General features: G+C 41.1%; 1 protein-coding gene across 38 annotated transcripts in view; it reads right to left on the reverse strand.

Moving 5' to 3' along the window:
* RIMS2 (regulating synaptic membrane exocytosis 2) overlaps positions 1–18,306 on the reverse strand; it is a 457,577-nt gene extending 439,271 nt beyond the window's left edge. For 17 of the 38 annotated variants that reach the window (XM_027692436.1, XM_027692431.1, XM_027692442.1 and 14 more), the window contains exon 1: positions 17,933–18,303. In XM_027692436.1, the coding sequence (XP_027548237.1) occupies positions 17,933–18,102 (170 nt within the window). In that variant the 5' untranslated portion in view covers positions 18,103–18,303. Of the gene's footprint in view, positions 1–17,932 lie in introns of all 38 variants that reach the window. The other 21 variants (XM_027692410.1, XM_027692408.1, XM_027692394.1 and 18 more) reach the window with 3 other exon arrangements.
* Positions 18,307–19,437: the final 1,131 nt, after the last annotated feature.

Consider the following 19,437-nt stretch of genomic DNA (forward strand, 5'->3'; position numbering starts at 1 on the left):
ACTGGAGTTAGTTTTGTTAGCACCCATTCCTTTGGAAATGCACATGCAGGAATTTGCCATCAAAAAGAGCTAGAAGAAAGACGTAGGGACAAAGATCATCAAGACAGTAAGACAACTATATTTACATGTTGCCTACTACAGATAGAAGAGTGCTAAAATGTTTTACATTGTAGCACAGACAGTAAAAAACTTTGGATCAGAAAGATTTTCTTAATGAGACCCCAAAGGATATTGACTTGCTATTGCTTATTTTTCAAAAATAATTGCCATTTTCCATTAAGATCATATAAACACAACAGAGGACATTTCATATTTTTAATATTAGGCAAATGCATGCATAATTTCTACTTCGCATTTTATTATTTAAATAGCTTTCTTTTAGCTTTAAATCAGAAATATTCTTCAAATATTTTTTGATTCCAGAAAAAGTTATATAAAAACTGATTCAAGTAACTCAAATAGTGAGCATGCTCTTAAAGGCTAGTTAACGGCTGTAAGGAGAGAGAACAAGAACCATTGAAAGCCCTATTGTTCCCCCTTTATCTACTGCAAACAAACAAAAACCTAAAGCTCTATCTATATACAAGATGATGTCATAAGCGAAAATATCAATTTGCAATTTCCTTCAACTCCTTTACTTGTTATTATTGTGAGCACAATACTTCCTACCTATGTGATTATTCTTGAACTTTAACCCCAAATCTTTGTCATGTTTGTGGAATGTACACTAATTTCACAGTTTATTAAAATGTTCACCTTTATACTCTGTGTATTGCACAAACTGATGTTACATAAAAATATTGGGAGGTAGTAGAGTAGCCAAAGATCTGTGAGATTAATGAAGTAATTAAGATTAAAAAAAAAAGGTAAAAAACTCTAGAAGCAACAGTGAAAACCATAAGTACTGACACTACAAGGCTTGCTGACTTTTTCACTTTTAACAGGTACAGTGAATAGCTGAATCAACTTCAATAGTTACAATGGATAACTAATTTTACTCCCTTGCTAGGACATTTCTGGGCAAAATGTCTCACTTTTCAGCATTTATTTTACAGATTTTATCTCTTTATCTACACCCAGTGGAACACTAGATATTATAATGTTTATCCACTTCTTAGAAGAGAAAACATCATCAATCTTTACAGAAATTACTAGAAAACACTTAACTGTGTAAGAAAAATAAAGACAAAAGATTTCAGCAAAATATTAGCAGTCAATCGACAATCCATGCTTTCACTACATGCACCTCCTGCTGTAGTAGTAGTAACAGTAAATGTTAATTTATTGCTAACAGAAAATTTGGAACACTGTACAGTGATTATGGCAATATGACAAGGCTCCTTTGTATCAAGGGAGAACAGAAAAAGTCTGACAAGACCAAACAATACAATTCTGATGAAACTGAATGTAGTTTTATTTGTTTCAAGATTTCACCAGGAGGAGCACTACACCTCACTTCAGATTGCTGCTCTCTCCACCCTTCCACAGGCAGCAATGACAGTTCAGGAAGCAGAAATTCATGGCTTAAATTCTACAGGGCTGGAGTGAGGCTGTCTGCAGTCTTTCACTCCCACATGGCCCTTATAAGTTTTGACATAAATGATGAGGAATGATGGGCATATTTTTTTTCTTTCACAATAAGATTAAATCAGAAGTGATCTAATGACATTAGCAGACTTGTAACAGAATAAAAGAACGCAAGTTAAACCAAAATTTGGCTCAATTATTTCATTACAGAAACAAAATTTTTAAGAAAGCAAAACCAAAAAGCCATAAAGTGTTTTATTTGCTTGCGATATGGTCTAACCCATACATTTTCTTACAGGCTCCATCCACAAAAAATGAGTTGGGGAAGTGAATACCTTAAAATCAGTTTGTATTAAAATCTATGGACTTAAATGATCTTCTCCCAGAACACTTTTATATACAAAATGGATTTAAAATGACAAAAATTGGAAAATCCTATCTTGTATAAACTAAATGCAAGTAAAATTAAAAATGTTAAACTAGAACTTGCATAATTTCAAACATATTTGCACCACTGGAATAAATATATAACTTTTTGGATGAAAAAAGTCTTGTTTAACATGAACATGCTCTCCATAATATCTTTCTTTTTTCAGAATAATTCCATTTTTATCTCAGATAGATCTCAACAGAAGCTCTATTTTCTACAGAGAGGAACCTCTAATATAAGTGTTTCTTCTTTACATAGGAGGAGAGACCTTTTAGTATTTTGTTTTACACTAAAACAGGCATTCTAGACAGCAGTACAAGGCAGTAATGGAGTCACTGTAATCCAGTCAGACACTGGACAATTCTAACCAGCCACTAACACAATCTGATATTAACCTGTGAAAAAGTAAAAGCTCACTATACCCTCCAGAAATCATCATGGCTAGGCTTCGCGAACGAAGATTTGGGAAGGGCTCTACCCACGATTCTTGCAAGCGCGTTGGTGGCTAAAAAGGCCAATACGAGAAAGGCAAGTCCGGTTGCAAAAGACACAGCAGAGATAAGAGTCTCTTGGGGCAGCACCCTGAACGTCCAAGCAGCCTTTTCAAGGAGAGCACTGCTTGCTCCACTCGGAGAGGGGCCTAGAAAAGGTGGCCTAAACAAAGCTCACCTCGACCCTCCAGAAATGAGTGTCTGACATTTATAGAAAAACTGTTCAAAACAAAAATAGTTGTAATAAAATTACTGGCTTCCAAGTGAATATGACATTTTTAAAACGTATCATTTATTCAGATTTGGGGGCAGCAAATCTTTCCAGAAGAGTGGGCTTTGATTGTGAAAGGAGGACCCTCACAGTTATTTGAGGGTATAACACATGTTAACACGCTAACATATTGCTTCTGTAGCAATTTTTACCAGGATTCTAGGGGGGAGGCATAAGAACAGGGACAGCTGTTTTATTTTGCAATACAATGCAGATCAAAGATGACAGCTATAGCAATTCAAGAGAAAAAAATGCTAACCAATAGTAGAACGTAGCTCCTAATGAATACTGGGCTAATATTAGCAACCAAGTAGTACAAAATATGTGAATATTTAATATTCCTACATAATAGTCCTAGTCCTAATAGATTCATTTCTCTTCTGAAAGAATGAAGTGTCCCTCTAAATATAGCATTGCTTAAAAATAAGATTGCTAGGTAGGCATTCAGAAAATTGCTACCAGCATGGCAATATTTTTAATTGCTATATTTCTGAGTCACTTTCTTTTTAAATTCAATTAAGTCAATGAGGCTACATATCAGATGCACAAGTAAGTCTGCAAGTCTGTAACTTAGCAGAATCAATTACTTTTATTGCAATTAGAAAAAAAAATTAAATGCTTTGATGCTAGGTCTATCTTTTTCTTATGTGTTGGCATTAGATAGTAGCAATGGTAAGTTCACACTTTGTATTCCTCTGTGTCATCTTACAAACTTTCAGTAGTTAATATATTCATGACCCCAGCATATTGAAAATCAACCATAATTTTTGTCATCTACAAGATTCACTATTTAAAATTATGTCTTAGTAACAGATTAAATTAGAACAAAATTATTTATGTATCCTCTTTTTTAAAATATTAATGTAGTCTACATTTCAAGTAAATTGCAAACAAGCTTAGAGCCAAAGTCTCTAATGTAAATCATCAGATCTTCTCTCCATGCAAAACCTGAAATACTAAGGGCAAAGTAGCTCTTCTGTTATTTCACACAACAAAAGGAGTGTCCAGTCACCGGCAAAAATATAAGAGCTTGTGTGTGCAGCAATTACAACTAGGACCTTCGCTACACAACTTTTATTATTTATATCCCAGATTACATTGGAAAATGCATCAATACAGCTTTACAGAGCCCATTCACTTAGACAGAGTGATCTGAAGTACTTCCTCTCTCCCTTTTATCTTCAGCCTATGAGCTGAACTAACACGTCTGAAAATCAGTTTTAAAAGTGTTTAACAAGAAAATCTGCTGTTTGATATGGAGACACAAAACCTGGTTCTATATAAAGTAATACCAGTAATGGCTTTCCAGCTCCAGTTATTCAACAGAAAAATTTTGTTAGCATTTTCTTCATTTTCTTCACAAAAAAAGCTCTGAACACTAATTTTGGCAGCACTGACCTCAAACACCACCTTCAAAACAAGAAATTAGCTTGTACGTTTGACTGCTGGCTTTCTCAATGACTGCAACATGACCAGTCTTTGCAGACTGCAGAAATAATGGTGGAATACTTCCGTTGCTCCCAGAGACTCCAAAAGTAGTGTAGCTAATCTCTCTCAGTCCCTCAGCTGTGTTGGCTCAGCATTTTGTGGGACTGTACAGTAAATCAGATCAGTTCCTTTCTGTAGTTTAAAAAGATGCGCTGCCGAAGTGATAAAGGAGGAAAATGTTTTTCATTAGCTTAACCTTCTGGAAACAGTTTCACTAAACAGTTCAGCAGGCACTTGCACCGGGGCCATGATGGTGTCATGGAGGAACAAAGGAGCAGCTGGGCTGGCAGTGGAGCTGCCTGTGCTGCACTGACAGCATAGAACTGCCTGGGACTCTGGAGCTGAATTTAGCCTCTCAGATCTGCCTTCTGGAGAAGCCTCTCTTTCTTACTGTATTGATTCCTCAGGGACCCAGAGAGAGTGGTATCACTAGGCTCAAGTCAGCCTTTGTAAATATATTTGCTGAATACTGTGGTGGGTTGACCTTGGTTGCCTGCCAGACACCCACCAAGCCACTCTATCATTCCCTTTACTCAGCATGTCAGGGCAGAGAATAAGATGGAAAATCTAATAGGTCAAGATGAGGACAGGACTCATTAGCTACTGTCACAGGCTAAACAGACTCCACTTTTGGAAGATTAATTCAAATTATTGCCATTTAATAACAGGGTAGGACAGTGGACACAAAAAGAAATCAAAAAGCACCTTCCCTCCCCAATTCCTTCTTCCCAGGCTCAACTTCACTTATGAATCTTCTACCTCCACACTCTGAGCAGTGCAGGTGGATGGGATGGGGACATTGTGGTCAGTCGATAGCCCTTCATCTCTGTGACTCCTTCCTCATCATGCTTGTCCCCTGCTCCACTGTGGGGTTCTTTTCCAGGGGATATAATCCTTAGTGAACTGCTCCAAAATGGGTCCTTCTCACGGCCTACAGTTCTTCAAGAACTGTTACACCGTAGGTCCCTTCCACGGGGTGCAGTTCTTCAGGAACAGGCTAGTCCAGCGTGGGATCCCTGCAGAATCACAAGTCCTGCCAGAAAACCTGCTTCAGCACAGGTTCCTCTCTCCATGGGCTGCAGTACCTGTCAGGAGCCTGCTCCAGTGTGGGCTCTCCATGAGGTCCCAGCTTCCTTCAGGGTGCATCCACCTGCTCTGGCATGAGGTCCTCCATGGGCTACAAGGGACAACCTGCCTCACTATGGTCTGCAACATGGTCTGCAGGGCAATCTCTGCTCTGGTGCCTGGAGCACCTCCTCCCCCTCCTTCTTCAAAAGGCAAAGAATAATTGGGTTGATGGGCATGAGTTCAATAACTACTTTCCTCTCTTTTCTGTACACACTGAGAAATTTTTGAAGAAAAAATTTATTACACTGAAACTAAGGCTAGAATACATTTCGGTAATGTAATTACAAAAACTGTTATGCAGATGTTCAAACCATCCCTACAAAAGATACTAATGATGACCAAACATATTAAGCAATGGAAAGGCACAGTAGAGCTCTGGTATAAACCTCCTTCCACATCATGATACTACTATTCAGCAGCTTCATAAATACTGAATAAAAGATACTTATGTCCAAGATAGAAGATATTTAATGGCAATTTCCCTCTTTTAAGACAAGCCAACATCTTTCTTGTGGGCAGCTTTACTGAAAATCCAACAGTGCCAATGGGAGGTCGGAGCTGTTTTAAAATAGGTCATCATTATTAAGGAACTGCTTAGTCTTACTTGTGTAAGGAACAGCAGTCCCTTTGAAATACAAATTTTTTGTGGATTACTATAATAAAACACTCCTAAGCCCTTATCAAAGAAAAACCTTGTCGCTATGAAGGGTGACAAAAAATGCTACAAATTTTAAACTGCTCTATCTTATAGAAGATGTATATTTTTCAATTATTTCAGTAATAACAAGAATAAATATACATCAATACCTTTACTTATTATAATTAGCATGTGATCATTAACTATTGAACTATGATTCAGCTTCCATAGTGGAACTCCAGTTTCAATGAATGTTTTTAAATTATTATTTAAACTGTTATTAGACAAAATTATAAATCAAACAAAGGCACAATTTTAACCTATATTCCTTTTCATTAATTAACATCTTACATGTCCCACTGAGTTAAGAAATAGCTATTCATGCCTGGAAGTTAAGTTAGGACACCAATGTCCATGTGATTATGGACTAATTCCATAACTTTTATCACTCCTGTTTGTGCAGAACAAATATGACTAATGACTATTCATACAATCAGTTAAAAATCTTACTAATTTTTTTTTCTTCCACCAAATAAAAGCTTTATTTATACATGAGAATATCTGTGTTATAAAGAGCTTTGGAGTATATAACTCAGAAAAATTGTAGACAAGAATACTTGGCAAATTCTGCAGAAGACATGTTCATGTAAACACCACAAAGCAGTTATAAACATTTATCTTCCAACCATGTCTAAATAAATTCAAAATGTATAAATGTACCTCAGTGCTCAGCTATAGCCCATCAAACCTCATTCAGCTTTGGTCACCTGCATGTTCAGATATCAAGCAGACAGAAGAATTCAAGGCGTCAAATAACAAGTACTTTCTCTGTACTCTTCCTTGAAAGTACCTTTTCTTGGCCCAGTGCCTTTGCAGCACCCTCTACAGCATTTTCTCAGATAAACTATAAAGAGGGCAGAAAAAGATATATTTGGATTTTCTGATACATATTTTTAAACATGGAAGATACAGTTCTTAAAAAGGAATAGGGAAACTAGATAAAATAGTTTTCTTTCAATCATATTGGGGTTTTGCTTAACTTTACAACCTGATGGAATATTTGATAATGTTCAGCAAAAAAATTAAAATTACTGCTTCACTTGAAATGTCTTCTGATGTGATATAAATTATCATGGAAGTAATATCAACACTTGAGAAATATTTCCCATTCAGTTAAATTTAGCTCCTCAAACCTACCACTTATATGTAAATCAGACTATCAGCAAAGCATCCACAGACATAATTTTACAACCAACCCAAAAAGCCACTATTAAAAATCAGAACAAGAAGCTTCATTCCATTCATAAATTAAAATGAAGTTCTTACTTTTAAACAGTTCATACTGTTTACTGGGATATTTCATATTTGTAATAATACAAGTACTTTGAAAAAAGTAAGATTTCCTGAAGCATTTTAACTTTAGTACAAAACACGTGTTCAGTAAAAGCATAACCCTCAGCCTTCTAAACGTGACAGTGATGCTATTTTTCTGGCTGTTAGATAATACATGGTTCAGCTGTCACTTACTGTGCAGCAGTAGGTTACACAGAATGAAATGAATCATAATCGCAATGACTAACCAAATTAATGGAAGCATGCTGAATCAAAACCCATGTTCCCAAACTGTCTTAGGGCCTGATTCAGCAAAAATATATTTGATTTTGGTACCACACAATATCTTCCGTAGATACCTGTTTATCCAGATTTTTAAAGCAAGAAAGTGCTGAATTCAGAATGCGTAGTAAGTCAACAGTATGTTTTTAACAGACTACTATCAAAAGTGACCTATCAATTTGTAAGTACACAGTAGCTAAATAAATATTGTTCAAACAATACATAGTAAAAGTCAGAGGGTGCGTGAGCTTACTGAGTTTTCTTTGGGTTGTAATCTTATATGGTTTTAAGTTTACAAGTAGTAGATAAATCCTGCTTGTAACCTCCTATCTAGCAATCTGACAAGCTTCATCTATGAGATTCTATCTTCAAACTTAAAATATCCATTAATCATTCTTATTGATGAATGACAAAGGAAGGTTTTCTTTGCAATGTACTTTTGATGATAGGTATGCTTAATCCCACATGCTGGAACAATTTTGTATTCCAAGGTCTTCTTTCAGATCTCTTTCTTCAAAGGCTTTCTGAATTTAGTATAAAAAATATACCAAATCCTAAGAACAACCTTGTACTAGAAAGGAAACATACTCAGGTTCCCAGCAGTGAGTCTCAAATAGCAAAGTTATGGATAAATGAGCACATCCTAATTAATCATTGATAGAAACACAAGCAAAAGATGCAGATTGACAAACAAGGTTCTAAAGTAATCTAGAGAACCATAAAAATCAGTGCCAGCAGGGAATGTGTCCATGGCATTCTTATAAGACCAAATAATGAAGAGTTACTCTCAAAGGCAGAACTCTGCAGATCAGACTCAGACTAGCTCAAGATGTCTGCAAGGTAGACTTCTACATCTGAAATATTCATACTATCTTCTTTTTAAGTCCATAGCCAGAAATAGGCTCTGTAATTCATCTGGCCTATTTGAAATGTCTAATTTAAAATGAGATGGATCACATCCTAAAGGCACCTCTTCATTTCTATTTGCTTCAAATTGAATCTAAGTGATTTCAAACATGGATGTCTTCCACTGTAGGTATTCAGATTTGGTCAGAAGAACCCCAAAGATTTTCTGGGCTCAATAGCACAATCCAAGCTCTAAATGTTGTAGCATGGGAATGAAAAAAATACCAAATAATTTTCATTAACCAAGCAGTTCTATGACCGCTGAACTTAAAGAAGTCTGATTTTGTGAGGACTCACACCTTGTGATTGATTTATTCTGAGGTTAAGGTTGGTTCTCCCCTAGAAGAACTCCTTGGTATGTAGAATGGTGTAAGCAGACTTTTTCACAGTCAGGAGTGTGGAAAGTCCCTTACACTACCCATCTACTTACTTTCATTAAACCCTTAGTAATTAAGTGTCTTTGGGCCCTCAAATTTTTGTCAAATTTTTTTGTAAGTTGTCTCAGTTTAATGAGACTGAAGTGTCAACCAAAGCTTCCAGCAACTGAATAAATATAGCAGCAGACACAACTGTTTCCCTTAAAACAATGCAGGATTTCTGTATTTCCAAGGACATGCAAGACCTGTGTTGTAGATCTTTTATCAGCTCTTGCTGCCCTAATGAACAAGTTATGTGCAAAACTGGAAAAGTTTATTCTGCATCCCAACAGTGAAGGCATACAACTGGGCAGTTAGGAATGTGAATGTATGGACAGGCAAGAGAAAGTCTAAATAACTCTGTTATTTGCCTCTAGAGGTAAGTCCTCATTCTTGCTCCAAGGGCTGTTTGTGCATTTTATTTAAGCACTCCAATGCAAAATTCATAAGAGGCATCTGATACAGACAGAGTACAACTCAATGGGGAAGAAGACAAACACTGTGCATTAGCTGAGGTAACAAAATTCAAAATACAAAATGAAGAACCATTGATTCAACAACAGTTCTGCAGAAAAGCATGGTGAAGGTATAGTAGACCACAAGCTGACCATGAGTCCGTAAATGCTAAATTACAACAAAAAACCCAAACGCCCATGACACTGTCTGTACGAGGAAAGTGTTCTGTGCAAGACACATATTTTTACCCTCATGCTCTCCCTATACACTTTTATTTGGAATACTCTATCTGGGTTTGGACACTGTGTTTCAAAAAAGATCAGTTACTAAGTATATAAAAACCAGCAACAAGAGTGATCAGAAGTCTAGAAAATATGACTTGTCGAGTCTGTGGAAAGGAGATGATGAGAATATACAGGAGGAGATATGATCACATTTGTGAAATACATGAAAGGTTGCTGCAAACAGAAAAATAACAGACTGCATTGCATATCCACTGAGGACAGAGTAAATAGCAAATGGCAGGAAAGAGATTTAGGTTTAACAGTAGGGGGAGAAGTCTAATGCTAAGGATAATGACTTTGAGTAACAGAGACAAATTATCTAGGGAATTCAAGGTATCTCCATCCCTGGTTGGGCATTAGCTGGAGTCATTGTTCTCATACCTTTCAGTAGCAAACCATCATTTGAAAAAACGTAAAATTTTCGTACTGAATCCAAGAGCTTTACCCTGAGATCTGCTTGGCCCACTTCTCACCTTCTGCCACGTAGGCAGCACAGCTCTTGCAGAGATGATTAGCTTGAATCCAATGTGTTGTCTGCTATGTACCCTCGCCTCAGCCATGAAGCGTATTTATTTTACTGCTTAGGTGGGCCCTCACAACTGGGAACCATAGGTTAGACAAATAAGCATTAGAAACTGCTCTCTTAGAGTTGGTCATGCCTTGAGGCAAAGGATGAATTGAAAGACCTCTTGAGGTCCCAGCTTGTCCTGTTTTCTATTATTATATGTGTTCTCTGGGCTTTAAACAGTTTTAAAAGCATTGCTTCTCATTCATCCTTTCTGTAAACAGAAAAATATATAAACACACCAAGATTTAGATAAACGCTATATGGAAAAAGATTTCTTGCTAACACATTGGAGTACCCATTTCTGAAAAGTTATATGAAAGATGGTTGTAAAGTATTTTCCAAAATGGGCCAGCTGATTCTAACTCACAATTTTATTTAAAGGTCAAAACATTTGAAGTCCCTCATATGCTTAAGACAGTACACATTCTAAAGAAAGTCTGCTCTCACAAACACACAGAACTAAAACGCCACATAATATCAAATACTTAGCAATACCTATGACCTGTTACATATTCTGTGTACAAATACAATATTATATTTGCTATAAGAAGCTACTCACCTTAAAAATATTAATGTCAAATAAAGAATAAGTAATCAGGAAGTATTTAAACAACTTCATATGAGATTTAAGAAGAAAAACCAACCCCACAGAGAGAACAAACAAAAAAAAATGGGTTTTATGTGCTATTAAAAGTTTAAAGACTTTCTTACAAATTTTCTAAATTTTTTTGAAACTTTGAAACACTTTTTTGAAACACAAGTTCAACTCTTGCGAACTCCTCTTAGAACAAATAGAATATCTCACTATGTTTTTAGTAAAGGAGTTCAAAGTCTAAATCAAAGGCATTCTTTAGGGCCTCACATCAAATCTTCAAAACTCTCAGAGGTACATAAAGCCAACTATTATAACTATTACTCTTCCCCTATCAAAATGCACAAATTTGATTTCTTTATCAAAATGAAACTGAGATCACTCTGCAAGCATGTTTAGGCAGAGAAATGTGATGACAGCTGATATTTAAATTCAAGACTATAAAAGAACTGCCTTCCACCTTCAATGAAAACAGCAGAGAACAGCAGAAATTGCTTTGAACTCTTACTCCGCAAAAAATTACATGTATTAACTTCTTAAATGCACCACTACTCCCCTATACAATCTTGTCCTGTTACATTAACTCTTCCAGTCTGAGTCCTTACTGACACCTTTGCAGTTTCAAGACTATCTTGGAGAAACAACATTAGGACACAGACACAACATAATATCATGCAGAAGCATCTTTTCAGCACAGCACTGATTTTGCAATGTTACTCTATCGCCAGAAGTTTAATAACTCATGAGATAAGTTGCTGGAGTTTACTGAGTTTACAAATGCACCACCAGATTTGATGTAAACTGGTTAATAAGCTATAACATACCCTCAATAGATAGTTATTTCAAGAATGTAACAGTTCCTCCTGTTACACCACATAGTCCTGCAGAAGAGACAAAATCTAAACTCAGTAAGCACTGAAAACAATGTGGTCTGATTTTAATCTAATATTTATAATAAAATTAATTTGTCTGAAAGACAACTGCTTTTGAATGCCATTTTTAAACAATTAGTATTTCAAGAGATTCTCCCCTCTTGAGTCTAAATTAAAAGACTCTTGCCCACTTTTAAAGAGATCAGGTTGTCTATGACAACTTGTAGCTGTTAACCATGATATAGCAAAACATATGATTAAGACAGCCCACAGCATCTAAACTTAACTCAAAAGATCATCCCCACCTCAAAGCTCATTGCTAATGTATCATATCTGTTGCAGTCAAACAGGTATAGATGAGATCATAAATCATCACTTCACATGTTCTTGGTGTTTTATGTCCCCGAGTTTCTGTCAAAAAAAGCACCATCAGTGAAGATGTTGGGGAAATGGAAAGATAGTATCACACCAAAAAACTCCTTCTTGGAAAAGTGTCTTCAAAACTTCCCTAGCATTCTGACTGACTGTGAATATGACAGTAAAACTTTAAGAAAGCCACTAAAGCAAAGATGTGCAAGGTGGCATTAAGTTGAAGAAAATTCCCATTCCACTGGATTAAATTTCAAAGTTCAAACTATTATTTTACTTTTTTTCTCCTTATTATGGAACTTTCAATATGCTGCAAGTATTTTAGAACTTCATTGGCAGAGTAAAAACACGTTTTACACCAGTTCTGCAGTAACCTCACTTCTGTGTATTTTGACTTTTACAATATATATACTAATTAGTCTGTTGTTTCAATGGAAAAATCAATTATTTGACATTCTCAGTTATTTAGATGTTACTCAGCTCACAGATGCATGCCGACAAAACCCAGAATGGACCATTCAGTCCCCTAACCTCACCTCCACAGACCACTGCATTTCACCCAGTCACTGCTTTCTAGGATAAAGTCCCAGCGCCTTAAGTTATGATCTCCACTCTTCTCTTTCAGATGTAAAATTAAATATTTTCTTCTTTTTTTTTCCCCCAAAGAAGCACAGAAAAATCATTATGTGACAAGATTACAGAAAGCACACACTGCCCAGTGTTAAATATCTATTTTGGGGGTCCTTTGTTAACTAAATCCTGTGTCTGTTTTACTATTTTTGAGTCCCACATGATGTCAAGCCTTTCTACATCCAACTCATCCTGATAGTACCTTTTGAATGTGAGAACATCAGCACTATTGCCGTCTTCCAAAATTTTACTCAACTTTAACATTAGCAAGCCAAATAATTAGTGCAACTGCCACTCAGTATAATCTCCAAATACATTCTGCTTAGTCACTAAGTGGAAGTACTACTGCTATCATTTGTAGACAGTACCTAAAAGAGTGTTAGATGCTTTAGAGAACAGTTGTAAACACTGAGTCTTCTTGAAGAGCAAATGGTACAAGGTGTGACAACCTGACAAGTATTACCTACATTATAAAATGTCTAAGCATGTGATAAGAGTGAAGAGCAAGGAATAATGACAATTTTGAGAGAGGCTCAAAAAGCAGTACAAATTGTTAAAACAAAAGAAAGGAGTGGTGATAAAGAATATTAGGAGGGATCAGAGAATGAGGTAGTAGGAAGGGAAGAGGACAGACCAGGGCGGGGTAAGGGGTAGGTATCTTCCTTGACTATATATATTTATATAACTTCCACTATCATTTATTTTGTACTGCATAAAGTTATTACTTTTAAATTCACCTTGAACATATTTTATTTTATAATGCATAGAAACAAAAACAAAATTATGAGCGGTGTAGCAACAAACTGTTCTAATCAGCGTTCCAAATTCAGACAAAAGGCAGTGCAAAATTAGAGAAGCATAACTAACAGTGCCTGGAGTCCTAGTTTACTATTTAGTCAAAAGCAAATCATTTTGCCTGACCCTATAAACTTTAGTAATTCCTATATGTATCTCTATTTTCAAAAAGCAAAATCAATTCATCCCTCCAGCCCCAAAATCCAAATCCTAAATATATAATGCTTTTAAAACAGTGTAAATCTGAGTTTATTATTTATAAAGCAGGATAATTATTTATAAAATAGCACAATTGCTTTGTGAGGCTGATATTTACACTGCTGTGACTCATGATCATCCATCTATTGCTTCCTCTTTCCCAGGCGAGCGTCCTGCCCCACATCTCACTCTCTCACAGTGCCATACAGAGCCCACACAGCCCAGCTTCCTTAAGGTTTCCTTGTCAGAGATTTTGCTTCAGTTAGTGTGGCTACCCAATTTTTACCATGTCTGTGCAATCAGTGACACAGCAACTGAGCACACACAGGCCTGTAGTCAGTTGTACCTTCCTAAAACTCACTCTGGACTTGACAGTGGTGGCTAACAGAGAGTCACCATTCTCTAGCACACCCACCGTGTTTCTACACATCTTCTCCCCTCAGGCAAATCAGATGACAGTGCCATACACACATTTAAAAGAGGTGTTTTATAGAGACCTCATGGTAAACCTGTGATGCTTTGCAAATACATGAAAAGTTGGATGATTTCATAATGAAATTTCTCTTGGAAAAATTTGTCTTCTACTGGGTCAAACTGTCCATGCCCATGAAAAGCTGAAATGCATGTCTTTTCAGAGCTGTGAGTCTGACTTTAGAAGGAGAGCATTTTATCTTTAGAATTATTAGGCAAAGGAGCTGGAAACTCATGATACCGCAAGTAGAAAAGTGTATATGCACATCACAGAGGCTGAAACAGAAATCTTTATAAATAATGGCAGCATCCTAACATCTCCTATTTTTTTTTCTCTGTGCATCCTCTCAATACAGTTCTTTGATATAGAAACAAAGAATAAATTAAAAGTAAAAAGGCACAAGACTGATCCCATAAATCAATCCATATGCAGGAAATGTGCTGTCTAAAATCTGTTACAAAGCTTACACACACAAAACTAGATTTTATAAGAGGAAGGATGTGCATAATATGAAGGAAGAGTCATCACCAAAAGTTCTATGCTCTATCCAAGACAGTAAAAAATCCACAAAGATAAAAGTTGAAAATATGTCAATATTCTTAAAACAGCAGAGAAATACTTACATCCAGAGTACAGACATAAATTTTCTGTCACACATTATGCATATTAAATATTATGCAAAATATACATTCAAAACCCTCGTCAAAAAGACAACTTCTTAGTACATGACATTCAAAATGCACTCCAAGGGTTCCCAAAAATTTCAGAAGAGAGATAGTCAAAGCATCAGAGTTTGCCACTCATCCTTTTTAAAGCAGAAGCTCCACCACAGGAACACAGTGCACAACTGTAGCTCAGCGTATTTCACAGAACAAACCAGGCCAAAGGAGAGAGCAAATCTGGAAAGCTTCTGCTTTCCATGCCATCATGTTCCAGCAAATCCTGGCAAGAATTCATGCTGACCTGATCACTATTAGTTGCTACAGACTACAACTCGATACCATCTGCATTTCCTTTCCCCAAAAACAGTAAAACAAACATAAGGAGAAGTTATGTATCTATTTTAAATCCACACATATTTACCCCAGGGAGTGAAAGGAAAAGAATAAATAGTCCACATTACAGATGTGAGTCACACTACTTAATGCTCTTTTGGAAAATGCTCAAATACCACAGTGATGGGCACAGCATAAGAATTTGAAAGACACAAGATAGAAATAGAATTGAGAAAGGAAGCAGAGCCCAGGGACTAGCCATTCATACTGACACTCAATCACCACAAATAAAAAAAAAATAAATTAGAGAGAAGACATGTTTGCTGCTTTCTTCAACATTTGAACAGTTCTTGTGTTAATATCTCTAAATGTCAACTCTTGTTTTCAGCATTTTTTTTTATCCTGCTACATTTCTCCATGGAATTAAATGACACAATTTTATTGCTTAGACAGACAAAAATACCTTCCACTTCAAAAGGATCTTGCCTTCGAGGAGAATTACACTTGAACAAAGACTGCAGGATTTAGCTCTATATTTATCTCTATGCAATAACAGCAGTTCATTCATATAAATATAGGGGGTTTCTTTCTTCTTCTTTCTTTTCTCTTGACAGAAGAAAAACATCTCTCAAGAGAATTAAACTCAGTACTATCTACCTAAAGATGCAGAACAATCTCTGATATTACTTTGGTGGAGGGTCGTTCTTAATAACTCTGTAGATATTTTCAGAATAAACATGTACCTGATGGTTCAAAGAGACACTTCATTTTAAGAAAAATTAAACTGGTGAGTTATTCGTCTGACACCAGACCACGTCTCAGTATCCTCTAAAATATTGTAGGCTATCTATTCAAATTCCATTGACAACAGCATTTTCCTAAGAGAGCTGCTTTAGGCTATCCCTTTTGTATAAAGTTTACACTTAGTGAGGACACTTTAGTAAGACATAAAGAGAAACTGAATGCCACACAAAGTTTATCTTTAGAGTTGCTGAAGACCTTTCTTTTGTCCATTGTCTGCTTCCGAGATTCTGAAAACTACACATGAAAACAGTTCTGTTTCATTTCTTAAGTTGGTTTTACCTTGCCATTACTTGAGAACAGTTTATTCTTCATTTGCAAGCTTACCAGTTCAAGTTGATTCAAGTATCATACTGAAATCATACTTTATATTTGATCATAAATATTATTGTCCACAACAAAAGTTGCCAGAAATCTTCTTTAAGACAGTAATGCTATTAATATATATTTAAACTGCAACTTGAATTCCTTGAAGACCTGCAATTTTCAACTTGAACTTCCATTTCCTTCTTTGTTAAAGCTTTTTAAGAGTACAGAAATTCTAGAAAAAACATTAAAATTTATTTTGATATATCACACAATTTAGTAATGTAAAGGAGTCTAAATTGTTTTAAAATAAAAGTATTACAATAGTAAACAAATTGTAGAGCAAGAGGCTAAGAGGTGGTGACAAAACAGGGTATGGCCCTTTATTTCCAGTGCTCACATTACACTGATATGTTTCAAAATGTTCACCCCAAAAAAATCCGTTTTAAACAGACTTTGAAATGTTTTTAGGAGATCACCTCGACATTTAGGAGCTGTCACATAAATGATATATGAAGTTTTTGGTATGATGCTAACAATAATGCAATGAATCTTGGAAACAGACTTCAAAGTCAGCAACTAAAGCCCAGAGGACAGCTTCCAGGTGCTGAGTGTGAAAGGCCAGCTGCAGTTAACATGTCCAAGGCAAAACACTAATTTCGGTATAAAAAACCACTTAGTGCTTCAGCTTTCTCACACTCGTCAGTCACGTCCACGACAGCAGTAGCTTTGCTTATTTTTAAGCCATTAGAATTCAGCGTGGTTGCTCTGCCACGGAGGGAGGACAGTTTTGTCGACTTTACTCCGTGCCTCCCAGCCCGGCTGGGGAAGGACACGACCCACGCCGCGCACGGCAGCGGGACCCCCGCGCTCCACCGAGACCGGCGGCCCACCCAGGGCTGGGGCACCGCGCATAGGGAGAGACCGCGCGTCCCCGGCCCCTCTGCTCCGCGAACACCGCCCCGTGCCTAGCCGGGAGACCGCGGACAGCTCCCAGTGCTGAGCCCAGCCGGGAGACAGCGGACAGCTCTCGGTGCTGAGCCGAGTGGCCGTGGACGGCTCCTGGGGCCAGTGCCAGAGCCGGGGCCGCCCCCACGGCCGTGCCCCGCTTCCCCTGGCGCCGGGGCTCACGCTTGGAAAGAGCAGCGGGGCGGGGGCGGGCGGCAGACACGTTGTCGGGGGAAGATGGCGGCGGTGGCAAACCCACCCAGCGAAGCGGCCGGAGCCCAGGCCCCGGCGGTCCCGCTCCGCCCGCCAGGGCCGCCGCCGCCAGCGCAGAGCCCGCCGCGCCCCCGAGACGGGGCTCGGTGCCGCCGGTCCGCCCCCTTCGGCGGCGCCGACCGCCGCCCCGACCCACCCCCGTCCTGCCGGTGGCACACGCCGGGTGAGGACGGCACCTGTGCGGCCATGTTGGGCGCCTGGCTCCGCCGGCGCCGGGACGCGCGGAGCCGCAGCCGCCCCGCGGAGCGCGGCCGAGGCACGAGGAGAGCCCGGCCCCCTCTCTGCCGCTCCCGCGGGTCCCCCCCCGCGCCGTGCCCCACACTCGCCCGGCGCCGAGCACTCTTGCCCGCCCCTGCCCGCCCGGCTCCTCTCTCCCGCCCCGGCCGTGCCGCCCCCCGGGGCCGGGGCAGAGACTTCCGCGGCCGCGGGCCCGGGAGGACGAGGAAGGGATGCGCCCGCCCTTACTTGAGCACAGATTGCTCCTTCTCCTCTTCCTTCTTCTGGCGGTCCATGACGGCCAGGATGATCTTCCGCTCTTCCTCCGTGAGGTGGCTGAGGTCCGGCATCTCGGGCTGCGGGGCCGGAGGAGGCTGAGGAGCGGCGGGGCCGCTCCGGGGCCCGGCGGGAGCCGACATGTTTGGTGGGAGCTGCCGCCGCTACGGAAAGCGCTGCCCGAACTCCGGCAGCACCAGCGGGAGCGGCCGGCGCCGGGAGAAGCACATACAAATCAATACCCTGTAATCAACCGGCAGCCTAATGACGGCCCCGCCGGGGAGGGGCGGGGTGCCCGTCAGCCCCGACCTCGCACCCACCCGCCCGGCCGCCGGCGGCAGCGGGGGGACGGGGACGGAGGGGCCCCGGGGGGCGAGCAGGGGGAGTGGGGAGGGGAGAAGGCAGCGCCGAGAGAGGAAGGGCCGGGGGCGGGGTAGGGAGGGAGAGAGGAGAGGGCAGGATTAGCGGCGGGAGAGCTGTGGTTTGGGTGCGAGCGAGATTATCCCAACCTCGAGCGCCCGGCGGGGACAGGGGGGACGGAGCCAGCGGCGGGGGGTCAGGAGACGGGGGCAGCGGCTGCCGGGGGGGGGCGAGGCGGGTGCCGTGCGAGAGCGGAGCCCCGGCGCCCCGGGGCGCGCAGCGGGGGAAGCCCCAGCGGGCGAGCGCCAGTCCCGGCCGCCGGCCGCGGCTCATAATTCCTCGCCGCCGTTCATGGAAGGGGCCGCGAGGCGCCGCGCCCGCCTCCCGCCGCCGCCGCCTCCCGCCGCCGCTCCTCGGCCGGGCCGCGCCGCTTCCTGCCGCCGCCTCGCTTGGCTGGTGCCCTCTCGGCTGCGGGATGGAGTCCGCCTAACCCATGGCATGGCGGAGAGCTGGAGTCACGGGAGGGGGCTCCGCATCGCCCCGCCGCCTCCTCCGCCTGAGCCGAGCGGCGCGGGGCGATGCGGGGCCCGGCTGCCGCCCCTAGCGGCGCCGCGCGGGCTGGCGGCGGGGGGCGGCGGGCGGCAGCTGCCCTTATTTATTTATTTATCCCTGCACGAAAAATGGACGCGATAAAAATCACGCGAGGAAGGACAAGGAGGAGCCAAGGCGCCGGCGACGCGCTGGGAGGACCGAGCTCGGCGGCTGCGGGGGGGCGAGGGGTAGGGCGGGGAGATGCTGCGCGGCCGCCGCTCCCGCCGCCGGCGCTGCCCGCGGGGCGGGCCCAGAGCGGCACCCGTTCGGCGGGGCCCAGCCCCGAGAGCAGCCCCGGAGCGAAGGAGCTGGCGGGGGGAGTGCCGGCCCCCTCGAGGAGGAGGAGGAAGCATCGGGAAGGGCGAGGGGGAAGCGGCTCTGTAGGGCGGCAGAGCCCCATAGCCCCGTTCGCTCGAAGGCCCGGCGGCGCAGTCCGAACTTGGGGCTGAGAACTGGAGAGCAACGCCAAGGGGAGCGGCGGGATGGGCGGCGGGCCGGCCTCCCTCCCCCGAGCCGGGAGCGGCATC

The sequence above is a fragment of the Neopelma chrysocephalum genome, unplaced genomic scaffold (genome assembly GCF_003984885.1).
Source record: "Neopelma chrysocephalum unplaced genomic scaffold, ASM398488v2 Primary Assembly neopelma1_86, whole genome shotgun sequence".
Taxonomy (NCBI): Eukaryota; Metazoa; Chordata; class Aves; order Passeriformes; family Pipridae; genus Neopelma; species Neopelma chrysocephalum.